We start from the raw sequence: 27,690 nt of genomic DNA on the forward strand, positions 1-27,690 counted from the left end.
AGAAAACGCTACCGGCGACTCCGTTGTAGAAAAACCCCCGTAGAGGTTCCAAACTCAGCCTGAGCAGAAACGCCACTAGCAAATCAATAATCAACCAAAGATGAACTCAGCACGAGCAGAGACGCCACTGGTGAGTCAGATAAACAACAGCAAAGAAAAATGGACTCAGCACGAGCAGAAAACGCTACTGGTGAGTGTAGATAAACAAACTGTAGAAGAACTCAACGCGAGCAGAAACGCTACTGGTGAGTTCAGGCAAACAAACTATAGAAGAACCCAACGCGAGCAGAAACGCTACTGGTGAGTGTAGATAAACTGTAGAAGAACTCAACGCAAGCAGAGACGCTACCGGTGAGTTTAGGCAAACAAACTACAGAAGAACCCAACGCGAGCAGAAACGCTACTGGTGAGTTCAGGTAACAACTCAACGCGAGCAGAGACGCTATCGGTGAGTTTAGATAAACAAACTGAAAACAACTCAGCGCGAGCAGAAACGCTACTGTGAGTCAAAAGAGCCACAAAAGTAACGTGGCAAATCAAAGCGAACAGTAAACTACTGCTGAGAAAAGAACAAAAACTTACCAGTCACCGCGGCCACCGCAGATCTGGTAAGGTGAAAGCAGCTTGTGCAGCCCCTGGAGGGCGAGACTTACCCGCAGCTCCGACCAAACCCGGTCACGGGGCTACCAGCAACAAGCAGCTAGGAAATTAGTGGTATACACAGAAGCAACCAGCTTCACACGACCACACACCTGTCCTCAACACACCTGCGCGCGAGAAGAACAAAGGATTGATTGCCGGGTGCCACGTGACTATATAGAGTCACGTGGGTCCCCGGCAGGTCACAGGTGACTTTGTTGTCATTAGTACTCGACCTGCGCATGCGCAAGAATGATCATTCAGTGCTTGAAGCACCGCCTCTGGCGGTCAGTAGGGATGAAATAGAACTCTTAGTCCAGCTATTATGGTTGCTGTTTCTCAGGAAGACTCCTTTGTTTGCAACCTTTTGCTCTGATCTTTTCATGTGGAATTCAAATGCAGATGCACTTGACTTTTAAGACAAAACAAAGCTACATAAAGGTTAACCATCTTGTTTCATTTCCACCTAAACAGGCCTCAATACTCAGTACTAATGATGTCAAAATTCTGACGGTCTTTTTTTTTTCCAGCAACACTTCTATATGTTCAAGTTACTTTTAATATTTGTCATAACTCAGCACTTTTTATTATAGTGAAGGTGAAATGTTAGTAAGATCTCAAATCTATGACCCTCGCTATGTGAATGTTTACAGAAGTAATAATGGATGGTGCGATCTATGGGTCAGTTTTTTATTTTTTTATTTGCTTAACTTGTTGAGCAATTGGAGCTGATAGAGTTGTGACAAGATGAAGGAACCTAAGAAAAACATTAACTTTATCCATTATTTGTCTGGATTTATTGCATGTGGGTGCAGAATTACAATGCATGCCACAATGGCGTAAAAGTCGGATAAAATGTGATGTGACCATTCTGACTTCAGATGCTTTTTGATTTAGTACCACATATTAAAATGCCACAAATCAAATTCTTTTCTTTCTTTCGTTGTTTTAGGGTGAAATATTTTTAATTGGGCCATTCAGATGAGCAAAAAAAGAGTATTTTAAAATATTTGTTCCTTAGGTAAATCTGCGCCATCAACTACTATTTCTTTTATTACTATTACTACTATTTCTATTATTTTGTTGTTTGTGTTTTGGGATGGTAGGATGTTGGCTGTGTTGCATTTGTTTAGGCATATGGTAGTGATGCAGTGAAGGATTGTGGAGTGTTTGACTGAAATGGAGAAGCAATTTCAGCAGCTTGGTTGTTATATCACAGTGTCGAAATGTATATAATTTGGTTTTCATCTGTAATAGCAATATTGATATTGCTGTCAGCCCAAATTTTCACATCGGTGCATTTCTAGTTGTGAGTATGCTGTTAGATCTTTTTTATGTAGATTTTTTTTCAATAAATACAAATCCCACATCTAAAGGGAGTTTCTGCTTTTTAATAAGCAAAATTTTGTAAGTTACCCATAACAGCCGCAATATATGAAAGTAAAATTTTCCCCCAAAGATGTTTTATTCTTACATCTGTCGGACTATAAAAGTGTTTGACCCACTGATTTATTATTGCAGCTTTATGGGATTTATTAATACTGCTGTTGGCTCTGTGACCTTTTGTTTGGGGCTTATTGAGGTAACGTTAGAGGCCATCTGCTGCCAAAAACAGTTCACCTCTTTAGTGCTCATACTAAGCTGCATTTCTGAGAGACGACAGTGAAAGTTATGGGCTATGACAGAAAAAGGAAAGAGGGAGAACATCGGCTTTCTTTTCCAATAGGGTCGGTAATTGACTGTAATCCTGTTTGGAAGAGTGAAAGAGACAGATTTGGGATTGGCTTTGCTGCGTGAGACTTTCACAAGTAATGTGAGCACATGTACATAATGTATGTCTCAGAACTGTCAAAAGCTGGAGCCTCCGTGGAAAAAGAGACTGCTTGTTGCACACTGTCAGTTTTCTGGACCCAATCCCAGCTATCAGTATGAATGCGTTCTCCTTTTCCCTCCGCTCTGTGTTGGACTACTTTCATTGCCGTGCAGCACCGCTAGAAAAGCAAGTTGGTTCAACAGAAATGCAGGGAAAACACCAGAAACAATAGGCACCGAGTGTCAAATTAGAAATGTAAAATCTTCAAATAAAGCTTAGCAGCAGCAGATTGGAAAATGTTAGTTGTGCTGGCGTATTCAGAAACAACAGAGCTGTCATCAGTCTAACATTGTGCTGTGCATGTCCTTGATTATGTTTGTGCATTTAACTGTGAGTGTAACAATGGCGGTACTCTGTTCTGAGCGGCTCGGAGAGCATCAATGGGCCACCAGCTGGGATAATAACAGATTAAAAACAGCAGCACAATCAGCATTACACTCAAACCTCAGAGGGGCTTATTTTTATGGTAATGCTTCAACACTGATGTTGATCCATTTGGAAGATTTCAGATTACAATCAAAAGAGATACTTTCTTATATACCAACAGCTGGATCGGGTTTAACATAAACTTTTTGACTAAATCTGCGTTCAGGCCTCATTTTCAATTTCACTGGCTATGACCTTGAATTGGGGTACTTTGCAGATTTCAAAAGAAAGGAATTTAATCTTTTTTTCAGATTTGCTCAAGTATGAGAAAAAATAGGTGATTGGAAACATATTTGGTTCTTCCAGACGTAGTTCAGTCTTTAATTAAAAAGTCATCCATTCGTCCCTCTATTCGTCTCTCCATCTTAAGTTTGCATCCATCTATTAGTTTGCCCATTCATCAATTCACATGTCTATCCATCAATCTATTCTTCCATCCTTACATCCATTAGTTTATGCATCCATCTGTTTGTCTGTCCTTCTGTCATTTTATCTCTGTATGTCAATTCATCCATTCCTCTCCTCCTTAGTTTGTCCAACCAGCTACTCTTGTGTCCATCCATCCTTTATTTTGTCCATCCAACCACCCACCTCTCAGTTTGTCCAAACATCCATCCTGCCGTCCATTAGCTTTTGTGTCCGTCTGTCCGTCCGCCCGCCCATCCATTTGTCCATCCATCCACTTCTGTGGATACATTTGCCATAGATTAAAACTACATTTTGTGTTCATACTGTGATAAGAGAAATCTACAGAGAATTCTGAGAGTTAATCTCATATATTTCAGATTTTTTACATAAAAAACTTATCGGAACCCCTCTTACGTTCTTTTTTTCCCCCATTTTTCCCTTTGTCTGCTCAGGTTCCTCTGCCTTGCCCAGTAATATGGCCTACTTTGGAAGCTCCCAGGAGGAGGAGGACCTGGAGGAGGAAGAAGATGAGGAGGAAGAGGAAGTGCGGAACAGCGCAGGAGTCCACACACAAGGAGCGGGAGGCAGCAGCCAAGCATCGTCCTCCTCCTCTTGCAACTCTACACCTCGCAAGGGCAAACTCCCCGCCAGGCAGCCGCTCAATGGGCACGGTAAGGGCCAGAACTGGAGGTCGGAACAAAGCGCGCCATGTGTTTATGACTAACTAACGTTGAGTTCACACTACATGTTTTTAGTTAGTGTAATGTACCACAAAGATCCCGGTGAGAGGAGTTAATGAAGGAGAGAAAGACAGGAGTGAAGCAAGTGGAAAAGAGATAGAAGAGAAAACAAAGAAAAGAGAACAAAAAAGCAAAGAAGAGCACAGGAAAAGGATTACATACCTTTAAGAACAACTAGAGCTGACTTGAAAGTTCAGAGGCATACCATGGATCATAAACGAACAAAAGACAGGCATGCAGTTCTTGTTCTCATTTGTGTGCATATGTTAGTCTGCACATGTAAGCAGATAGCTGTTTTCAGTTCTGCCTTGAACCGTGGCAACTAGAAGCATGCTGCATAGAGTTGCAGAGCAGTGCATCAATTCTTTCCACCCCAATTAACACTTATCTCACTAAGCCCTAACAAGGTGTTTATGCACATACTGCAACAGCTGGCCAAGACCCCAGACACGCACATGTAACGCACTTCCAGCATATGTACACCCCTAGGGGGCAGCGCAGACATTCAGATGAGTGCACACATTTGTGCACACGGTGCATGACATTTAGAAAATCCCACACTAGCAAAAACCCAAAGACCACAGCATTATATTGATCTTATTGCATAGACTTAAGCTTATGCATAGAATTAACACTTGATATATCTATAAGAAGTCTTAATCTTATTAAATTTGCATTGATAGGGTGTTGTTAGATTCTCATGGCATGATCAGTTCAAGTAAAAACCTCAGGCTATCACATTATTTGCACATATCTTCCGACATAATCCAACTTCAGCTTAGTTTTTAATTTGATTTGACAAATAGTGTAGACGCTGAATCTTTATGGGATGTCTTGAATATTAACAAAACATGAAGTTTTGAAATGATGTTGCCTTAATAATAGCGATAGACGGTGGTCTGCTAGATTCCACACCTTGAGGGTGCATTTTGCAATATTAAATATTTACACATAATCATATATTTTCCTGCAAATATAAGAACAGTGAGCTGACTGGAAGTGCAGACAGTTGGAGAAAACTCCAGCGGTTATTTTTTTTGTAGGTAGGGGGTGAATCCTGTAACCTCAGTATGACTTTTATATACACAAACTTAACCCATGGTTTTTCTTCCTGTCCAATGTTTTCAATGAAGCAGGGCCTGAGTTTCATATTTCCTCCCCTTTCCGTCCCCGACTTTAACTCCTTTCTTGGTGTGTAAAATGTCTCTCCCCTCAATCCCCCAGCCCCTGGAATGTAGAGGAGTAAACTGGAGAGAGATTAATGGGATTTAGAACAAGGTGAAAACATCTTTTAGATTTGTGTGTTTGAACTCTCACAGTGAGAATCGGGTTAGTCTATTAGGAGCACACAGGCTTCCCTCATCTTTCCTAGAACACATGTAGCTAAAACATTAAACTGTACATGAAGCACAAACAGAAGGACAGTGAAACCTGTGTGAACAGGTCCAGGCTTGCTCTGTGCACGAGGACAGCTTATTCTCCTTTTCTTATCTGGCACACAAACAGTGTTTGCAAAGCAACTTGGCGCCTTCGCTGTGATATGCTAAATAAATAGATAAGAAAGAAAACACGCAGATATGCTTTGTAGGGGACCATAGGGGACGGGTGAGGTTAAGGACACCAAAATGGACATTTGTGTATCCAAGAGCCGACAGCATTTAAAATGTATCTTTTCTGAATTAGGATTTATCAAATGGGACAGTTTAATATGCATCTTGGGCTCCTGTCCAACAGGAATGCTTATATGGGCTCTTGGGCAGAAGAAAAGTGGGAAGCCAAAAGGAGAATGAGGGCAATTGAGAAAAAGGAAAAATAAAATTGGTGAAATGTTGAGAGATGTTTTACTCAGGGAGGTAGAGGGAGGCAGGAAATGCTTTACATTGTAGGTCATTCATCAGCACTCCCTCTTTCTGCTACTATTTCTCATTTTGGCCATCTGCCATGTTGACTCGGCTGAATTAAACAGCTTTTAATGGGTCCAGTTTTTTTGCTGAGCTCACTTCTCAAACTGTCAAGAATTTTCTCTTTCAACAGGCCAGGGGCAACATGAGACCACCAGACGCTCACAAGTGTTGGAATACGTGCACTCATGTACTGTATGTCCTCTATACAGTTTCGCATCTAAAGGCTTGCAGAAACATGAAGTGAAAGCTAGAAAGAGGCCTATTTAGGATGCATGTGGCATCACCTGCAGGTCTCGAAACCCAATTTGAACCGGTTCATTGATAAGCACCATAAAGACGTCTTCATCCACTCTGTAAATCATGCATATTCTAGCAAATTTGCCAAAAGTTTGTCACTCAAATGCTTATCCAGATTTTTCCACTTGGTCGTTGGCGCTTATTGACGTTGACAGTAACTTGAAAAACTCACACTATGACTTTAATAGCATTCCTGCTTTAGGAACTTTCCACATTCCCTTTGTAAAACTTTTTATGGATGCAATGTTAGCTTGTTGTACCCCATTAAAGTTTTTACCTGGGTCAAGAGGGCTAACTATCCTCTTACTTGTTACTTGGTGAATTGAGCTGTTTTAACTGAATTCTGGCCTGTTGAACTGTTAGCTCCTACATGACTGAAGAATAGAATTAGAATCAGTGTTGGCACATTGCTATCTTAATCCACTAATGTAATTCCTCAAATAGGTCTTTGTGAGCCCTCGAGCTAGCTCAGTAGCCTTTAGCAATAGGGTTTACCGTCAGACGTCGGCTCAGTATCAAAACCTTAATTCTGCTTTTTATATATAATGTATTAATATCCTGTTTTTTCTATCATTAACTTTGTCCTTTTCTTTAGCAGGTATCCAAGCCGTAGCACGTGTGTGTTTTTTGTGTCTCTCTCCTGCTCTCCCAACCCCCAACTGGTCAAAAGCAGATGGCTGCCTACCCTGAGTCAGGTTCTGCTGGAGGTGTCTTCCTGTTAAAAGGGAGTGTTTCCTCTTCATTTTCATTGCCTGTTTCTCAGTGCACTCTCAGGATGGGGGATTGAATCGAATCAAATGTTCGATGCAATCCGTTGGTTTGCTTTGCTACTGCAAGGCTGCTTAAAGAAATGCAATTATATGGAATTGGATTGAAGTAAATGGTTTCAAATTGGATTATATTGGCTTGAACTGAATTTGACTGGATGGATTTGGCCTCTCATTTAACTTAATCTGAACTTCAGTGCCTTGAGATGACCTTTGTTATGAATTGTAGCCTCAGAAAATGAACTGAAATGAATTGAAAGAGTTCATCCTGTTGCTGCACTTTTTGAAGAGCTCCGGCTAAAATCCGGATCTCTTCATAAAGATATATTTTATCCTATATCTCTTTATTATTATGTGTGAATAGTCATTCTTGAATAAGTTAAGAAGGCAAAAAGCAACACCGCTGATCCATCTGTCTTTAATTCCTTTCCAGTTTTTAACAACCACAGCAAAGCAGGGACCAGGGAGAGTCCGAGGCCGAAGGCGGGCACACACAGCAGGGACTCACCCGCTCCTCCACTGCCGCCTCCTCCTCCACCTCCTCCACCTCTACTGAGGGAGCGCAGCGAGCGGGCGGAGGCGCGGGAGCACGCCAGGGAGCTCCAGGCCTTGGCCAGCAGTCGGGGCACCGCCAACGGGTTGCCATTGAGGAGAGCGGCTGAGGAGCTACGGAAGCAGGTATGGTCTAGATTAAAGCTTTCATGGATCTACTGGCCACGGCTTCAGCAAGATGTTAATAGGAGAAACAGATAAAGGATGCAGTTTTACAGTGACATTTCTGTGGTAATCTATTAGTTTTGAATACAAATACTTCTCAACACATTAGAATACCAACAAAAAGTTAATTTAAGTGAAAAGTGAAACTCATACTTTACATAGATTAATTATATGCAAAGGGATGTCTTTTAAATGTTTATTTCAATTCACTTTGATGATTATGGCTTCAAGCTGATAGAATCCCAAAACTCAAAGTTTCAGATAATTACAATATTTCATAAGCCAAATAAAATATGGATTTTCATACATTAAATGGTAGCCAATCTTTATTTCCATGTACTTTACACTATATACAACCAACCCTCTTTGTAGCATTAATTACTGCATTTATGTGGTTCTTGAACTCTTACAACACAAAGTATTCATTGTCTAACCCCCTGTCTTGTTTTAATTTAAATTTAAAAGTTAACTGGGACCACAAACAACTTGGTTGCATTTGCAGATTTGGTCACAAACGCTGTTTGAGCAGGTGATTTCGAAGAGTGACCTATATCTGCTTCTAGTTGCTGATGATAGTTGAAAAATGATGATGATGATTGTCATCATCATCATCATCATTATCATTATCTTTGTCAAAGAATAAAAGAAAGGAAAATAGGGGAAATTCTTTGAGTTTTTGCAAATGTATTCAATAGAGCCTATACCGATTTTTTTTTTTTTTTTTTTTACAAACTCAGACTTTGCTCATTTCAGTAAATGTTTCATGATTAGTTTATTGCGGAGCAGGTACAAATTCCAAGAAAAATTTTAAATCAGAAATAATTTTGCTTTGTTTTTTAACTGCTGTGTAATATTTGTTTATTGCGAGTATTTTCATCAACAATTTTGTGCTGCGTGGCAGAAACAAAAGCTTAGCATACATCACTCTGTATTGAATCTGAATCGCATGCTTTCCAGTGTTTGACCTAATGGGAAAAAAATTAAGTTGTTTGTAATTTTATAATTTGTTAAGATGCACCTGCATGGTTTCTTTTATTGTTAGCATGCTCTTAATTTCTTTTATTCTCCCATCTGCTATATCTTCCATTCATCTCTCTCTGTATGATTAATCCCAACTCTTCTTTGCCTCTCTCTCTGTCTTGGTTTGCATTTCTTTCCTCTCTTTCTGTATGTATGGTTCAACCTGCCCTCTCTGCTGCCTCTTCTATTCTTCCTCTCCTCCTCCTCTCCTCCATCCATTGTGTCTGAGAGAGTAATGATTGTGTTTTGGCCTCCCGCGACTGCAGCTATATTTAGTAGCGCTGGCAGAGAGCTGCAAAAACCCTGCCTTCCCTCTTCGTGGCACTTAGCGGGTTTAAAGGAAGCCCACAAAGTGAAAACACAGGAAAAGAAGGCCGGACAAAAGCTTCAGTCTGAAAACAAGCTTTGCCTTGTCATGTTGCACAATTAAAAGCAACTGTCTGCTGAGGCTCTTTGTTTTGGCTCATCTTTTTCTCCTCTCCACCTTCTACATTATGATTTCCAGCCCTTTAAATGCCAGTCTTCATCTTGCGGTGCTCACTGTTGCATGGTGCAGCTGCTAATGCACACTTAGACCCATAGTTTATGTTTTAAAGTGGTTGGTATTGTCCACTAAGAGCAGCAACGAATCTTAATGAGACTGACTTCCTGCCAAGACAAACTTTATACTCATTTCCTAGCAGTCTGTTGGCACTCTGTGTGATAATAAGACTTATGTTACGTTATATTCTTCTCTCTTCCTCTCTGTTCACTCATCTTCTCTCTCTCTCTTCCTTAATTTCCTCATAAATTAGCGTGAATAGTATGTGTTCACCTTATAAGCTCAAGACACACACACATACACATTTATTCACATGATCCACTGAAAAAAATACAGGCTCAGTGATACCAAAGGTGAAGTGATCATTCGTGCGAAAAGCAATCCAGAGTTTGTGTATGTTCGACTTGAAGGCCTACAATCATTATCATAATGCAGTTTGCTGCAACCCGGCTCTCGTTAATTCAATAGTAGCGTGTATCAACAGAATTCGTGCAGATGTAAAGAACCCTTCTGAAAAAAAATTTAATTTACATGCGTCTATGAGATTAAATACAGCCAAATTATGTCTTAATGTTGGCGCCAAGTTCTGGTATCACACAAATTATGTATTGTTATTTTTGAGTATGACATGAATGTCTCTGCAGAAGTATGACTTTGTAATATGTATGGCTCCTTGCGAAAAATATTGATACATTTTAAGCTTTTACATTGGATCGAAAGCATCAGTTTTACCACAGATTCTTAACTGGATTTATGTCTGGGCTTTGACTGGGCCATTCTAACAGATGAATGCACTTTGATAACCACTGTGTTGCTATTCAGGCTGCGTGTTTAGGGCCACCGTCCTGCTGGAAAGCGAACCTCTATTTAAGTCTTAAGTATTTAGAGTCTCGATAACAAATTTTCTTACAGCAATGCCCTGTTTTTAGCTCCATCCATCTTCCCTTCAACTCTGACTAGCTTCCCTGTCCATGCTGGAGAAAAAAAAAGAAAAGAAAACAGCTTGTAACCACCCAGTTTAATGGCGGGGACGGTGTGTTCAGAGTATTAGTTTTCACCACACAAGGCATTTTGCATGTTAGCCAAATTTGGTCTCGTTTGACTGGAACACATACTTCTACTTACTGTCTGTGTCCCTTACATGGCTTGTGGTAAACTGCAGATGGAACGTCTTGTGAGTTTCTTTCAATAATTCAACAGACCGGCCACTTTTCAATAAAAGCCAGATTTGGGGTATGAAGAAATTGCAGATGTCCAGTTGACATCTGTAATTTTGTTGACAGACTTGACCAGCTGGGGCTCTGGATCTCAGCAGCAGCTACTATGTAGGATATTGTTTTGTAACTAAACTGACCTGTCTGCTGTGCTTCTTGATCTTCTCCTTGATGGTTCAGTTTGTTCACTATTACTCCTAACAAACCTCTAAGGCCTTCACAAAACAGCTGGACTAATATTGAAATTAATTAATTATGCACAGGTGCACTCTAATTACTTTGTCTTCACAATTATGTGCTACTTTTTGTTGGTCCATTACATGAATTGAAATTTCTGGTTTTTATGTGGAATAATTTTGAAAGTTTGAGGGTGTAATACAGTCGTGGCAATGATACGAACCACACAATATCTTAAACATCAAAGACATGATGTCACATCAAAAGGTCCCGATCATCTGCACTGATTTCAGTTTGTATTTTGTGTAACTTTGTTGCCTGGAACATGATTCCTTGGTCTATTTTATTGGCCAGAAATCCTTGATTGATAGAAAACTGTATCATTACAGGAAATTCAGAATATACCAATGTAATTGTTTCCCCTCAAATTTCACAAACTTGCTGTCTACTAGTTTTTGCTGTCACTGTGAGAACATGTTGGAGCAACTGACTAGACGAAATCTCCATGTTGGGCTTCTCTCTTTCCCATGGTTGAATTTCCTCTTTTCTTTTTCTATTCTCTGTCTGGCCTTCTCTCTTCTTCTGTCTCTATGCATCCCCTCCTCCTGCTTCTCCTGTCTGGGCCAACTCCTGCAGATGTTGATTATAAAAAATAGTCTTCCTGCAAGCCCTCAACTGGGCTATAGCAACACATGATGTCATCTAGGCCCACCTCCCTCTCCCTCCCCTTCTTCTCACGTGCAGACGAAATCCTTTTTGCTTCTGTCTGCTCTTGTCTCTTGTTTTTCTCTCATTTGTTCTTATCGTCCCTCTGAGTCCGTTCAGATTTATATTGCTTTGTGTCATTTTTTTGTGCTTCTTTCTTTCCTCGTTTCCCTGCTTTCATTCCTTCCCCTCTCTCTCTATTTACCAGACGGACAAGTTCTTAGTTCTCCCCCGATCAGAGCAGGTCTGCTGAGCCCCCTTGTGGTGGAAAGTGGGATTGGCAGTCTGAACCGCTTGGTCAGCAAACCGTAGCTGGTTAGATATCAGTTAGTCTGAACAAAGTTAATTAGTTTTAGTATAAACATCATGAAGAACAACAAACAGTTTGGAAGTTTTGGGTCATTCAAAAATCAGTCTAATTTGTAAGCAAGGCACTCCTTCACAATATTCATCACATGCTGATAAATTCTCTGCTTTACTGTTTGGTTTCTTTTCCCTTTATTTCACACCTTTCCAGCACTCCCTCCTTCTTTCCTTTTCACCCTTTTTTCTCAACCATTGTGTGCATGTGTGTTAGGAGGAGGGGGAACTGATTGACGGAGGCTGGGTTAGGTTTCAGTGCGCCCTTATCTTTTAATGGCCCGGTCTTTGTGTTGGCCCCTGCCACCTGAGACGAACACAACACAATACAATACAATACAATACATGTGCATGCACACACACACACACGCACACACGCTCTCCCCGGCATGAATATGAGTGTGATGCGAGAGCCTTTCAAAGGAAAGCCTGTCAATGGGGCGGCTGTAGCTCACCTCCTGTTGAGCCCCGGCTGTGATTGATAACTCCATCTCTACTTTCTTCTTCTCCTCACCCCCTATTCTTCTGTTCAAGCTCATCTAAACAGAGGAGCATAAAGACCCCACAGAAAAATTACAAGAACTCAGAAACATTTCTCATGTCTATATGAAATTCAAAGTACTCTTGCTGTGCTTCTGAGTGGATAACAGAATAACAATCAATCAAAAATCTTTATGCTGTATATCATAAGCATAAAATTGGAAATATGTTTCAAGTTATTTAATTATAAGTCATAAGGAAAATATCAATTTGACTAAATAAGGCCTGGAACTGAACCCTGTGCTGTCCCATGGACAGGATCTTGGAGTTGAATACACCAGAAAGGCCTCTTTGTCCATATAAAATGGTTCAGGAGATAGATTTTTCTGCTTAACCCATTAGCTTTAAAAAAAAAAAACAAAAAAACAAAAAAAATCTTTTAGGTTTACACATTTCATAACTCTTTATTCACACAGAGTAATCTAAAGGAAGGTAGAGATTCACTAAAGACAACCCCAAAGTTGGTGTGAAAGTAAGACTTAAAAATAACAGTGATTAGAAAGATAAATCTATGCCGCAATCTAACTGCACAAATGAGCGTTACTACAGATCCTTCCTTCCCACAGATTTTAGACTATATAACCATCACTGCTCCCAACAAGCTCAAACTCAGTGTTTCCATATTATTATATCATTGTATGTGGAAGGATAAGCATAAAAAGAACAAGAGCAGCAGGACATAACTTGATAAAGGTTAAAATTTGCCAGACCCCCAAAAAAATCAGCTGTAAATAAACTGACTGTAGACTCTCTGAACAAGCAACAGGACAACCATGTTTGTTCCTAAATCTCTCACTCACACACTTCAAAACACACATCCAATAAAAGACAAGCAAGTAAAAAGGCTATTTTTGTTTAGCCAAATGGGATTTTACCACGTGCCAATGACCCCACCTCCTACCTCATACTGTACAGCCATCTGTTAATGGAAACCACAGAGCCGTCACTGCTTCTCAGCTCGTGTTTTTCATGTTTTTCTTTTGCTCTCTAAACTGTTGTTTATCCCCTCATGTTGTGGCTTTGCTCTTGTAGAAATCTCAGGCATAGTGTTGACAGTAAATGGAAGATTTAAGCAGCCTAGTCGATTTTAGTTTTTCCCCCCAGACTTTACTTACCGAACACAGCGTTCCACAAATAGCTTAGGATCTGTCTAACCAAATGTTTCAACATGCAGCTAGAAACGCTGTGTGACCTCTTCATTAGGAAACACCCACGTTCCTACATTCTACGAGTTGTGCTTTCTGAAAATTATATCTGTGTGGGCATATTGTGGAAAATTATCTTAATTATTATGTCTGAACGGTTGTATTTATAACTCAGACTTAATTTGAAACACAGCAATAAAACAAAATGTAATCAGACCATCGCCACCTTTTTTTCTAGAAAGCATCCCTAGAATTCTGTTAATCTTTTTGTTTCCCTCTCTATTTATCTCAGGTCTCGAAAGTGAATGGGATGACGCGGGCTGGCTCGGCACAAGCTGTCAGTGGTGCCAAGAAGAGCCACGACTTACGACTGCCGTCCAAAACTGTGAAGAAGTACACAGCCACCGTGTCCAAGGGCCACGTCACCTACACCAAAGCCAAACAGAAAGAACTGGGCAAGAAAACCAAACTCAGCAGCAGTAACAAACACAACAGCGCCGCCTCGGCATCATCGTCAGCGAACAATCACAATCAGCACAGCCAGCCAGCAGCCAGCAATAGGCTGGCCAACTCAGGAAAAGCAGCGGCACCAGCCCACTACAGCAATGCAAAAACCCGCAAACAGGTGCTATTATCAAACGGGCTGCACAAAGCGGCGGTCAACATGCGACCCAACGGCAGGCTAAATGGGCAATGGCACAATGCCTCAGCCAAGGAGGACGGGCAGAAACAGTGCCAGCAAGGCCACGGGGAGTGCCCGGGTCGAGAGGGACTGCGAAACTCCAAGCGCCGCCTGGAGGTGGTGCTTAACTCTGTGAGTACAGGGGTTGTTGTGCAGAAAGCCAAAACGAATGGCTCCGAGGCCAAAAAGGCCAAGCTTCAGCCCGCACCACTGGAGACGCGTAGCAGCAGCAAAAAGGTGGCCAATGACGAGAAAGCTGCCAAGCCGAACAGCACCCCTACCACTCCAATTTCTAATGGACATGATGCAGAGAAGCCCACCCTGCCTAAACAGACTCAACCTGCTACTCCACTTCCACCTTCTAGTCCACCGCCTCAACAAACGCCACCTCCTTCTACACCAGCAGCCAACGTGGAGCCAGTGAACCAGCGACCCAAGCGTGCATCGGCCGGCAAGCTGATGTTGATACGACAAGCACAGCAACAGCAAAGCAGGTCGCATGGTCGCAGCTTCTCCTCATCCCCCTCAGTAGGCCACAATAACACACCAAACCCCAGTCGAGCCAGCACTACCTCAGACCCTCAACAAACCTCTGCCTCCTCTCCCTCGTCCTGCAACAACTCATCTACTCTTCCTTCCACCAACGGTCCAGGCCAGATCAAACCAGCAGCGTTGCGACTCGCAGACCGCGACAAGGAGTGGGAGCACGAGAAAGAGCTGACACGGCAAAAGGAACGTGAGCAGGAGAAGGAGCGGGAGCGCCAGCGGAGCAAGCCAGAGGGCTGGGCAGCGCTGGGCGAAGTGCCTGTCTTCCGGCCCGCTCAGAGGGAGTACCAGGACCCTCTGGTGTACTTGGACGCAGTGAGGGAACAGGCCGAGGTGGCTGGGATGTGCCGTGTGGTGCCACCGCAAGACTGGCGGCCAGAGTGCAAGCTGAATGAGGAGATGCGCTTTGTTACACAGGTGCAGAGGGTCCACATGCTGGGCCGACGCTGGGGCCCAAATGTGCAGCGGCTGGCTTGCATCCGCAAGCACCTTAAATCTCAGGGCATTACCATGGATGAGCCACCCGTCATTGGTAAGTGAGCCAAATAGGAAGGCACGTTTGGTTGTGAACAGGAAAACTACCTCTAATAGTATTTAAAATGATTAAGTGTTAAGCTGCAGGCTTCTGCAGAGAAACACTGCACTGATCTTACAGGAGTGAATTAAACCATGACAACCAGCTTTAACGCAGTAAGCATTCAGTTTCTTTTAAGGTATAGAAATAATGGCACACAAAGTAAAGCAAAAAACTATTTGGAATTCAGCAGTGTGTTCACTAATAGCTGTGTATGACAAATACCAATCAGTAAAATGCCACAATGTTGCTCCTCCTCTTTGCACGTGTTGTGCTTTTTTGTGCTTCCAACTGATTTCATGTTGTTTATAGAGAACAGCAACAATATGTATTGTTTTGGCACAAAACTTGATGGCTAGTAAAGATGAATCTTTCATCGTCCTCCTGTTAGCTTATAAATCTTTACTAGACTCCCAGTCACCTCAATTTTTTTATAACAATGTAGAGAAAAATTTTCATTTTTGATGACCATGTATCCTGTCATGTAGCTTCCAGGGTGTTGTTTTCATTTTTTCTTCAGCTTGTTTTGTTGTTTATATAGAGCCTCATTTAAATCAGCTCAGTGTAGCGAGTGCTATTGCAGCTGTTAGCCAGACAGAGCTGGCATCCACTTTGCCACAATGGAGTGTCTGTCACCAGCCAAAATATCTTTCCTCTCAATGACTTCCTGTAGCATCGCCAGGAAATCACTTCGGCGTTAAGAGCAATTTGCCTCTCTTTTTGCCAGAGTGATTGTCTATAGAGGGTTTTTTTACAGTGCATAATGACCAAATTAAATAATTTAAGATGATGAAAAGGTTTGATCTGATCTGTAAATGCTATACCTGATACTGCTCTGAAAAAATACACGTTCTGCAAAATACACATTCTGCATGTATAAAAATACACATGCATTTTTTGTTTGTGCAAAAATACACAAACGAAAATACTCAATAAGCAGACCAGTGACATTTTAGAGGTCTGTTTTGCACCAGCAAAAACAGAATCATTTGATTTTTTTTAATATTACTGTCATGTTTAGAGATGAACCAATCTACATTTTGTCAATGTTAGATAATAGGGGCACCACCAACTTGTTCCATTGAAGAGAGGGAAGATTGTGTAAAAATCTCAAAATGGATTCCCAGTTGATAAGCTATCTTTAGTGTCTTTTATATGAACTATTAGAATAATTAGCATTATTTGTTTTATCAAGGTATTCTGTGGGAAATTTGCAATCCTTTACTTTAAAGATTACAAAATCTTGCCTATTCCATGACGGCAGTAGAAAGCTCAAGTGGTTCCTACAGTCAGTATTTGCTACTTTTATGGACATGTCTAAGTGAAGAAGAGCTGCTACTGCAAAAGCAGCATATTTTCTTTAATCAAAAATATTTAAAGTTCTACTACCAGTTTTGATGTTAACCGTTTGTAAGCTAACCCTCTGTTTGCTTTGTGCAGGTGGCTGTGAAGTGGACCTGTCACGTTTTTTCCAGCTCATCAATGACATGGGCGGCATGCAGCAGGTCATGGACCTGAAGAAGTGGACCAAGCTCGCCGACCTCCTGCGAATCCCCAAGTCAGCACAGGACCGGCTGGCCAAGCTACAGGAGGCGTATCTCCAGTACATCCTCTCCTATGACTCTCTTAGCGCCGAGGAGCGCCTCCGGCTTCTGGGCGACGTGCTGCAAGAGAAAAAGAATCTGGAGTCGCGCCAGGGCCCCCTGGAGGGCCTCTCGGATTCTGCTGCGCACGCCTTGCCACGCTACGAGCCCAAAAATGGGTTAGTGGGCGGAATAGTTGGAGGGACGACCGGGAACCATCTCACCAACGGAGTGTACCACCGTCTGAAATGTCTGAAGGAGCTGGAGGCTCAGGTCAAAGCGGGTCGACGCCGGCTCTTCGCTCAGGAAAAACAAGGCAAAGAGGACAGGCATAACGGAGAGCAGCGAATGGAGGAGGACCGGGGCATTCTCAGTGATCAGTATAAGTGTATTTACAAGGTGAGGATGAAAACAATACTGTCCTTTCATGCCACACACTAGAGGTATATTGACGAGAGGAATGAAAGGGCATCTATTTCTGCTGTTTTTTCCTTCTGTCAATGAGTGCACATAATAACTCTTATTGTCATTTAAGGATCGTCTGTTGGTTTGTCATCAGAAGTAGCAATGCAGCATGGGAGCATCTTTGAATCTTGCTTCCTTATTGCCTCAGTTTTGTGGTTTCTCTTGTGTAACTTTTAACCAGCTGAAAGATATTGAGAAAGACATTTGCGTTTTGGCAGCTATTATCCGGTTGGTTTTGGCCTCTCAAAATTAATTCTCTGAGCAGTACTATGCTTGTGTACTGTGACAATGAGGCTCACTCTTCAAAAAAAACCTTTTTACCTCAAGTTCGGGGGCCAAGGTTTCATTGACCCTCCCACTTTACTGCAACCACTCTCGCTTGTGGTGTCGTTCGCAGCATGACACATAGCAGAAAAACTGACTGTGTTAAAACTATTTCTGTCTGAGTTTTATACTTTACCTGCCTGTCTTTTTGTCTTTATCGAGTTCTTCATGAGAGAGGAGCAGCTGAAGTGCTGCTGTAATCTCATACCTCTGCATAACTCATCAGAGGTTTGGTTTCGACAACGGGCAAGAAATGCGATTTACGGGATCATAACACTTTTAACCATCTGTCACTTAAATGCTTTTTAAATGATCTCTAAAAGTTTTTAGATATTAATTCAGTAATACGGCACAAAATGAGAAGCACTCTTCTCTCAGCCTGAATTCTTAGTACCACGTACGAATTGCATTATGTATCTGGAGATTTTAGTCGACTAAAACATGACTTTGTTTCAGTCATGGTCAAAGTTAATATGGCTTTAATCACAAAGACATTACCCATTGAATTTCTCAGTAAGAGTAATACAGTTCGAGTCGGAAGTGTACATACACTCATCCTCAGGATGTGACTTTAATGATTTACTTGAATCCATCTTTTGGTTGCATATTGTGCAGCATTTAACTCAAGTAATTTAGAAGACTGGTTTCACAGATTCAGATTGATAGAGGATTTTCTCTAATCTGCACAATTTTACAAATACAAATGCAGGTACAACTAATATTTGTTTAAATGTATCTGAGAAGTTTCCCAATATAAATGTTGAGTAACCTTTTATATACCTTGCCAGGTTTATGGTATAATTCTGCCTGTATAAATGATTTCAATGTTTTCTTTAAGGCTTTCACCTACTACTGGCAGCAAAACAGCCTAATACCACTGTTCTTGTCATTTGGTACAATGTTCTTGGATGTAAGTCCTTGTTCTTGTGGACAAACAGGTCAGTCTTGGTCTCATCTGAGCCTTACTGTTTTTTATCTGAGGTGGGCAGTTTTCCATTCACATATGTGTCCCCATTGGGGGATGGGCCCCAGATGGGATTGACTAGTTACATAAAGGCCCCTGCTAATTGCTGTCACAGATGGAAAAGCTGCTCACAAAGTCAGGGATGTTTTCTTGAACACCCTTATGAGATCCACCGAAGGGTTTCCAATGGTTTAGTTGATGAGCAAAACCAGTTGGGAACACAAATGGGTTCCATATAAGATTCTGATTACAAGTCCAAACCCACTTAGTTCTCATTGAGCCTCACCAATATCCATATGAGGCCCATATGTTTTATACAATTGGGTGTTCTGACAGAAAATTGGTTTTGGAATGGAAAACAAAGGCTAATATTAAGCTTCTGGAATGGCTCAGAAGCCCATCAATTGAAAACATATGGACTGTTTTAATGCTGAGCCTGTACCACAAAACAATGTAATTTATAGGCACTCGAATGTCTCTAACGATCCAGACAGAGGTCCAAGAGGTTTTCTTGCAACTCAGAGGCATTGAACCAAATAATAGAGTGGGTGTTCAGATATTTGAGCCTGCATGTATAATTTTGACCTTGTGCAGGTGAGAGAAAATCTACAATAAATTCCAACTTGTGCACCCATTTCTTGATGGGTTTTATTGCATCATGTCATCTCAAAAACGAAAGGTTCAAATGTATCATTAAGTTCTTATCGCATTCATGCTGACAGTGAGTGTATGTAAACTTTTGAGCAGACCATATTTTGTGCTCAATTGATGGAAACTTCAACGTATCGTTTTTGTACCTTCTACATCTTCTGAGCGAAATATTTCTCTGCAGCTGTGTTCTCTGTACGGTACTCTGTTGGCCTTATTATGTGCACATGGATTCACATGCACAATATTCCCACCACTATTTCCTCTTGGCTGCTTTGCTGATCTGGCTGGTTGAAATGTAGGTCAGGTAAAAAAACTAAAAAAACAAACAAACAAACAAACAAAAAACCCAAACTACTCCTTTCAAAACGTGAGTTCTTTAGCTCTAAACATTATTGTTCATCTTCAGCACACATTTGTTGTTGGGTTGAAGTTCATCCAGTGATGAAGATAACTTGACTCTGCAGCAAACGTTAATCATCTCAAGTCTGGATCTCATTTGATTTTTTTTTTTTTTCTTTTTAATTTTCCCCCTCTCTCACTCCCAGTTTCCCATGGTAACTGACTCCCTCCCTATCTGACCTTCCTTTGAAGAGCTGAGATCCTGCCAACAGACATGACCCAGAACAATCAATGACTCCGTCACAACATGCATAGCTTAGATTTGTGGGCAGTTTTTGATTATAAGAGGCCTCTAAGAAGGAGGTCAGATTTCAGTTGTCCTGTCAAGAGAACAAAGTGCTTGTCAGGAGTATAATTATGGTCTCTAAATGATTAAGAAGTATTTGAACTGTCAGGAAAAGAAAGCAAGTATATTTGGTGTAACTTTATTATTATACTTCTTTGGATTAAATTTGACAAATCTCATCTAAATTTTGAGCTTGAGGATTTGACAAGGTTAAGGCATATAGTGAGCAGATTTGTCAATGCGGGACTCCCATAAAATAGGACAAGTGTACATTTGTCTGTAAACATGTCATTTTATCCAGTCTTTGACTTAAACAAACTTTGAAGTTTGGAGAGAAAAAATGATTCCTTTTACTAATTTTTTTCTTCATGTCCTTCCATTTGGTTTGCATCTCCCTGATTTCTTTCTCCAATCATGACATTTAGTCTCTTCCGATGGATAATTTAGTGGGTTTTTTTGCAGGGGAAATCGGTTTCCTTGACCAACTTCTTCAGGATAGCCCGGAACACCATGACCATGTGCTTTAATAAGGAACCTGGAGCTGCTGAGGTTGAGGTAAGCCTCCAAAAACACCACATCAAACAAGAAAAGGAAAGTAAACAACTTTTAGTGGCTGGGTTTATTCTGAAACCGTGGGTAAAATGAGAATGTCAAGCTGCTGAAGGAAACCATTCATCACTTCAGTACAACACCTGGAATACGCTTCATGCATTTCTAAGTCAACAGTTTTCCCTTTTTTTCCCCCTCTTTTTACAGCAAGAATACTGGAGGATAGTGGAGCAGAGGGACGCCCACGTGGCAGTCCACTGTGGAAAGGTGGACACCAGTACACATGGCAGTGGTTTCCCAACAGGAAAATCAGAGCCATTTTCAAAGTAAGGGCCTCGTATTTAATATTCTAAACATTTAGATGAACGAACTTGAGCTGCAAATTGAGAGTTTTAACTGATGATTTTTGAAACTTCAGCTCAGATGTTACCTTAGAGACGTGGCAATGACACTGCTTAAGCTCATGTTATGCCATGCGGATGCTCCGCCTGCAATGACAAAGAATCTCTTACCTCGACATGACAAATGCATGGAGTGGTTCTAACTGGTACACATTGGCCTACTTTCAGACTAATTCAGCTAATGAGCGTTTTACCACTTTTAGCCCCTTATAAGATGTGTTCAGAGCATTGGAAGTTCAGCTTCGGTGCTGCAGGAACCAAATTGTGTAGGACGTTGAACACTATTCAACATCCGGGTCTCAGCTGGATGTCAAACAGAAATCTTTATAGAACAATCTGCAGGAGGATTCACAGGTGTCTCATTGAAGATGTTTGTTAAATATTATTTTCCCCTCTCTCCTCAGACATGGATGGAACCTCACTGTCCTCCCAAATAATTCTGGATCCATACTGAGGCATCTGGGTGCTGTGCCTGGTAAGACATTACTGTATTTGCATATTTGTACAGACCAATGAGCATTTTTAGGGGCATCTTGTCAAATGTTGTGCCTTACTCTGCCTGCGGTAAACTCGGCAGTCATTAATGCCTCCATCTTCTTCTCCCTCCGTCTCATTTTTTTCAGGGGTGACCATTCCCTGGCTAAATATTGGCATGGTCTTTTCTACCTCATGCTGGTCTCGAGACCAAAATCGCCTTCCATATATTGATTACTTACACACTGGTGCTGACTGCATTTGGTAAGTGTCACCGACCTGCATTTAAGATCTGCTATATGGCGGTAACACGTAAACCTTAGATTAATAGGATGGAACCTCTGTTCTCTGGCAGGTATTCTGTCCCTGCTGAGGAGAAGGCTAAGCTGGACAAGGTGGTCCATACACTGCTTCAAGCCAATGGCACCCCAGGACTAGAAATGCTGGAGAAGAATATTATGGTGAGTAGAGTCTGTGTGGGAGCGGTTGCCCTGTTTCTTGTGTAGGAATTGTGAGGAAATGTTATTCCTCAAACAAGACTTTTTTCAAACCTATAAAGTCTGGGAAAGTCTGGTATTGTGTTTTAGAGGTCTGAATAAGAAATAGAAAGATATTTTCCTATCTAGACTTTCCATCCATCCAACCAACATTTAGTTCATTCCATGACAACTTTAGACATATCCTGCCATAAATACCAGAATCAAAATTTATTTTAGATCTGAAAAGTATGACATTTTGTCAAATTCTTCTGTTGTGACCCTTACCCTATCTCTCTCGTTGTTAACCCTCCAGATCTCTCCAGAGGTGCTGTGCCGTGAAGGCGTCAAGGTTTACCGTACGGTCCAGCGGAGTGGCCAGTTTGTGGTCTGCTTCCCCGGTGCCTTTGTCTCTAAAGTGTGCTGTGGCTACAGCGTGTCAGAGACGGTGCACTTTGCCACGCCACACTGGATGAACCTGGGTTACCAGGCTGCAAAGGTCAGTCCATGATACCAGGTGAACATAATAGTTGTGCTAAATATGAGCAGATATTTGTTGCTGATGCTAAGCAACAAAAATGACCACAAGGACATAATAAGCAGATTCACATGTTTTTTTCATTATTTTTTTAGAATTTAATTCCACATTTTTAACTCTGCAAGAAAAAAATATATATATATTTACATGCGCAAAAGTGATATTTGGAAAGAAAAGTCGACTGTTTATATCAGTTCACAAAAATAAATGAATTGCATCTGTAAAATGTGATTTATGCTTGTTTTGTTTTTGTCCAGGACCTGAAATTTCGTTGCATAGCCAAGCCTTTCTCCATGGAGAAGCTACTGTATCAGATCGCCACCGCTGAGTCCAAGAGGGACAACGGCCTTCTCCTCACCACCATCTCCACCCTACTCAAAGACCTCAGGCAGGATGCCACACCACACAAAAACACTTATTTATAATATCACAGATCTAAAAATACCAGTTAAGTCTTGATTTAAAATATTCATAAAGTGACCAGGTTAGCACTTCGAATTGAAAGGCTAGACATTTTGTATGTAATGACATAGTATAACATAATTATTTACTCCAAAATTTTAAATAAAATTATATAACATGAAGTGATCAGTCATTTATTTTAATATATACAGTTGTATTGTAACTATAATATGTATTATGTGTGTTACTTCCTGTTAAATTCTTTGTCCATTATTTGTCCATATTATATTTGGAATACATATAAACATTTTGTAAATATTACCAGAGAAAAATTATTTCTGTTTGCTATAGTTACAATCAAACATTGACAGATTCTGCTCTGTGCTTCCTGAAAACGGTTTTCTGTCTCTTTCTGAACCTGCTTCTCTCTCGTCCTCCAGGAACATAGAGTTGCACCAACGTCAGGAACTTTATAACGCAGGTTTGCTGTCCTCTGCCCGGTACGGCACGCTTGACGGCAACCTCGGCCCCACTGACGGGCGCAAGAAGCCCCGTGGGAAATGGCTGGCACTGGAGTCCTTGGAGAGACGCTGCCAAATCTGTCAACACCTCTGCTACCTGTCCATGGTGAGAGCAGAGTGTTTAAACTAAACCTTTTCACAGTAATCCAGTGAGAAAGATGATCTAAGAGTGGAGGAAGGGTTGCAAACATTCCCTTTGCTGTTTGATCTATATTCAAAGTGATAATATTGCTCGTTTTCACATCTTTGCAGGTGGTTCAGGAGACGGACAACGTGGTTTTCTGTCTGGAGTGTGCGCTACGCTACGTGGAGAAGCACAAGTCCTGCAGGGGCCTTAAGATGATGTATCGATATGATGAGGTAAGACGTTCTCTCTGTGTCCAGAAGGGGGCGACGTCAACTTGGAAATAAAACTGAACACCCACTGTTGACACCCTTCCACAATGCTTTTATCAGCTTATAAATAAATGATTAACTCTGGCTGCTGAAAGTGTAACCAGATTTATTTACATTTAAACTTTTCTCGTATCGTTTTTGTTTTTTCCCTATTTATATAATGTACATTTGCAAATGCATATCCTGCAGCTGCTGGTTAACAAACAACAATATTACAGCTGATCCATTTGCTCTAATACAATTCAAAACTTCATGTATTATCTAAATTTTGTTCATACAGAAGCATGCATTTCATGCATTTATTTTGATTAATGTTGATGAGTATTACTTAAAGAAAATTAAATCTGTCAGAAGGTTAAAAGTTTACATAAAACCAATAAAAAAAATATTCATACAGAAATATTAGCCTTCTGAAAACTGTGTCGGTGTGCAGTACATGCCGTCACAAGCTGATCAGGGCACATTGTGCATGAATAACGTCGAGCGTGGCAGGGAGCCTGCGGTTCTGACCCAGTAGCTCATTTGTATTATTGGCTCCAGATCCTCTCCTCTGTCTCTGTCCATCTTCCTCCTGAAAATTCTCCATGGATTCTCTTTGAGGGACACTACAGTTTGCACAGTGATACACCTGTAATGTCATTAAGATATCACAAAGTGAACAATGTGGATTTTATGTCTTTGCCCTCTTCCTTGAGATTCTGAGAACTTCATTTCCACCTGAAATACAGAATTTAGTTTCAGGTGGTATTCCCTGTTGCTTTTAAACCCCTTTCTACTGTAGTTTTTCCTTCCACTCAGCTTTCCATTAGTGTGCTTAGAAAAAGCACTCTGTGAACAGTCAGCATTTTGTTTTTAACAATGACCTGTTCTGGTTTACCAGACTCCAGGTCAGCAGTCTTCATTAATGTGTGGATCATGGCATATCTGCAATCAAAATATCTATTGTTATGTAATAGTCAGAGAGTTTTAATTTTGTGTTTTCTTTTACTTTGAACCAATTACCTAAGTAAATGTTTTTATATTTTTATGCGGTGAAATGCACCTGTGCTTGATTAAATAAAAGCATCTCATCAACCGTAGCAGGAGATGTAACCGTGGAGATCATTTTAAGTTCTTTTAAATGATAATGTCTATAAAAGGGAGTTTCTCCCAATTGTGCTTGTGCTCATCTCATTTTCTGCAATATTGTTCCTCTACAGGAGCAAATCAACAGTTTGGTGAACCAGGTGTGCGGTAGGGCCATGTTAAAGAACGGAGGAGTCGGCGTCGGCGTCGGAGGAGGAGCCGTCATTGTCAACGGAGGAGGGGGAGACAATTGTCACACTCTAAGCCCCGCCAAAGCATCGCCAGCCAAGCGGGGCCCCCGGAAGCGCGCCACTGTGGAGGTATCCCTGGCCCGCCTGTCGTCCATCCACATGCCGAAGGCGGCGGCCGTGTCCTGAAGCGGACAGCGGGATCTCCTTCTACTTCTGTTTCGTTTCTACATTAAGCAGGATCACTATCCCCCACAGCCCTCACCCGAGCTCAGTCTCCATTTCGCTCACCTCTCCTTTAGCGACAGCTTGTTTCTGGAAAAACAGAAAAATAACCGCAAAGCAAGATGTCTTTTTTGCACTAGTGTGAAAGAAGAATTAGTTTTTATCTTGAGTGATATTTTTTATGATTTTTAGTCCCCCTCCGCCCCCCGACCTGCTCTGAATCAACAGTACAAGCATTAACATTCAGAGGAAGACTTGACAGGGCCCCGTTTTTACCCCTCCATCCTTTCTGACTCAGAATGGGTTACATTTATTACCTTTTTCTTGCATCACTCACTCCTGAGACTGAACCCCACCCACCCCTGTTAAAACTTGGAACGAATAAAATGGATCCCCCCCACCAAGTTTAATTTTATTTTCCCCTTCCAGATGATGTTAAGTAGTTACCCAAAGTTTCTCTCTGTCCTTGATTTTAAGGAAGAAGAGTCCTTTTTTTTTTTATTGAATTTTATGCGTTTGTGATGCATTTCCTGCAGTTTCTATAAAGGAGGTAATGCAAGATTTAAAAACTTGAAAGACGATGTTGGTTGGCTACATTTTTTGAGTTCTATTTTGAATCTTTAGCTTTGTTTTCTGCTAGGTTTGGGTTAGTTTTTTTTTTCTTGTATTTTATTTTGTTTTGTCTGTCAACGGACGTGAGCGAAGCAGAGCCTCACTTCTGCGTCGACACGGAGGGATCTCTCGCCAGAAATCGGTGCCTGACACTTGGCGAGGAGATCCGTTTTATTGGTGCTGTTGGTTATAATTACTGTATAACAACACAAAAATATAAAAAAAAAAATAATGTTTGAGGGTGGCGTTTGGCGCCTGCTTCACGCCCCACAGGTCAGAAAAGGCTTTCAGGCTTTTCTGGTTCTAGATGTGCAATCGTGTTAACATTCCATTCTTCCAGTCCTCTTGTTTCATCTGTACCAGTAAACATTAATTATTATATTATTATTTTTGGGTTTTTGTTTCTCATTTGTTGAGCTGATGTGTTATCTCAAGTAGAGCCACTAGTTAATGAGTGTAAAATGTGAAATATCGATTTTTCTTTCTTTGCTTTTCGCTATTTTGTCCCCTTTTTTTCCAGATATATTATGAGTGAGTTTTACAGAGGAAAAAGTCCAACACAAACAAACAAACATCAACGTTTTTGTACATATATCCTTGTAAATTTCTTTAAATACTTGAGCCTTTTTCCGGGGTTAAGTAAGAAAGAAAAGGAAGGAAAAGAATGCAGAAGAGAGAGTTTTCCAGAGAGGAGGGTGCTTGATGAAGAAAAAGCCTTACAATTCCCTTTCTTCATCTGTGTGAGTTAGATGCTTACAGGGTTTTGCTCTGGTAAATGTGTATAAAAATTTTAAGTGCTGCTTATATCACTAAGAAAGAAGATATTGAGTAGCTGATGGTTGCCCCCTCCTACCCCTTACACTTTCTCCCCCCCTTTTTCCTCCAGCCTAGTTTTGTTTGTTTAGCTTTACTTTTTTAAAGAAAAGGGAAAAAAAAGGATTTGTTGACAAAAAATGGGTTTTTACATTTTCATTACTGAAAATTCAACAAAAATGTAGTAGCTACTCATGTTGCACTGAGCTTGCCAGTGGTGACTGTCAAGGAAAAAAAAAAATCCTATAATCCAGTTTGTTGGTATTTGTCCCTCGCAGAAGACTGAACTGTTTTAGGACTATTTAAAGAAATACCAAGGTGTTTTCAGCTTCATAAAAAGTGGTTGTCAAGTTTTTATGGCCTTACAATATATTTTATTCTTACGGGATTTTTTTTTTCCTTTCAGTTTTTGTTTTATTGCTTAGTTCTCTTGTTTGTTTTCTTCTATTTTCTACAGTATAAACTACTTGCTCACAATGGGATCTCTGGTGACTTAATTTATTAAAGCCGCACGTCGGCCTTTCCTTTCATTGGGAAAGAGTTTCATGTTGGTTATATTTACAGTTTTTTACTTTTGCAGTTTGTACTTAAGGTTTAATAAAAACTTACAGACAATTCACTGTCAGTCCTTTCCAACCTACTTGTGTCTTGTTTCTTTGTGTTGAGTTTTCTTTCGAGTACAGGAGGAAATTCCTTTGTGCTGCCTCATCAATATTTTATTTGCATGTTTTTTTCAGTGATATCAAAATAACACATCAGTAATATTTAAGTAGAGCCAAAGCTTCCACAATCAAACTACTGAAATTTGTTTCCAAATCATTAAATACACAAATGTGAAAATCAAAACGGTTTAATTAGTTTAATTTAAAAGCCACAATTATTTTAAGCAGTTATGTCAAATAGCCATAAATGCTACTATCAAATTCAGCTAGAAAAATGAGCATTTCCTGTGAAAATCCAGTGTGAATTCTTTAATTGAACATTTTTAGTGAGAATTGGACTTGAAGTCAACTTTATAAAACTTCAAGAAATGTATGAAATAGGCAGAAGCAGAAGAATAAAGCAAAACGCAAATAGAACAAC

At 40.8% G+C, this 27,690-nt stretch overlaps 1 protein-coding gene across 1 annotated transcript in view; it reads left to right on the forward strand.

Annotated features, from left to right (window-relative positions):
- jarid2b (jumonji, AT rich interactive domain 2b) overlaps nucleotides 1-27,247 on the forward strand; it is a 114,987-nt gene extending 87,740 nt beyond the window's left edge. Inside the window, exons 5-18 of the mRNA XM_044139459.1 lie at nucleotides 3,799-4,017; nucleotides 7,488-7,732; nucleotides 13,766-15,233; nucleotides 16,716-17,257; nucleotides 20,410-20,502; nucleotides 20,704-20,822; nucleotides 21,302-21,372; nucleotides 21,521-21,635; nucleotides 21,727-21,832; nucleotides 22,164-22,346; nucleotides 22,643-22,773; nucleotides 23,228-23,414; nucleotides 23,561-23,668; nucleotides 24,904-27,247. Of these exons, the coding sequence (XP_043995394.1) occupies nucleotides 3,799-4,017; nucleotides 7,488-7,732; nucleotides 13,766-15,233; nucleotides 16,716-17,257; nucleotides 20,410-20,502; nucleotides 20,704-20,822; nucleotides 21,302-21,372; nucleotides 21,521-21,635; nucleotides 21,727-21,832; nucleotides 22,164-22,346; nucleotides 22,643-22,773; nucleotides 23,228-23,414; nucleotides 23,561-23,668; nucleotides 24,904-25,146 (3,830 nt within the window). The 3' untranslated portion in view covers nucleotides 25,147-27,247. The remainder of the gene's footprint in view (nucleotides 1-3,798; nucleotides 4,018-7,487; nucleotides 7,733-13,765; nucleotides 15,234-16,715; nucleotides 17,258-20,409; nucleotides 20,503-20,703; nucleotides 20,823-21,301; nucleotides 21,373-21,520; nucleotides 21,636-21,726; nucleotides 21,833-22,163; nucleotides 22,347-22,642; nucleotides 22,774-23,227; nucleotides 23,415-23,560; nucleotides 23,669-24,903) is intronic.
- Nucleotides 27,248-27,690: the final 443 nt, after the last annotated feature.

Source organism: Gambusia affinis, linkage group LG14 (genome assembly GCF_019740435.1).
Source record: "Gambusia affinis linkage group LG14, SWU_Gaff_1.0, whole genome shotgun sequence".
NCBI lineage: Eukaryota > Metazoa > Chordata > Actinopteri > Cyprinodontiformes > Poeciliidae > Gambusia > Gambusia affinis.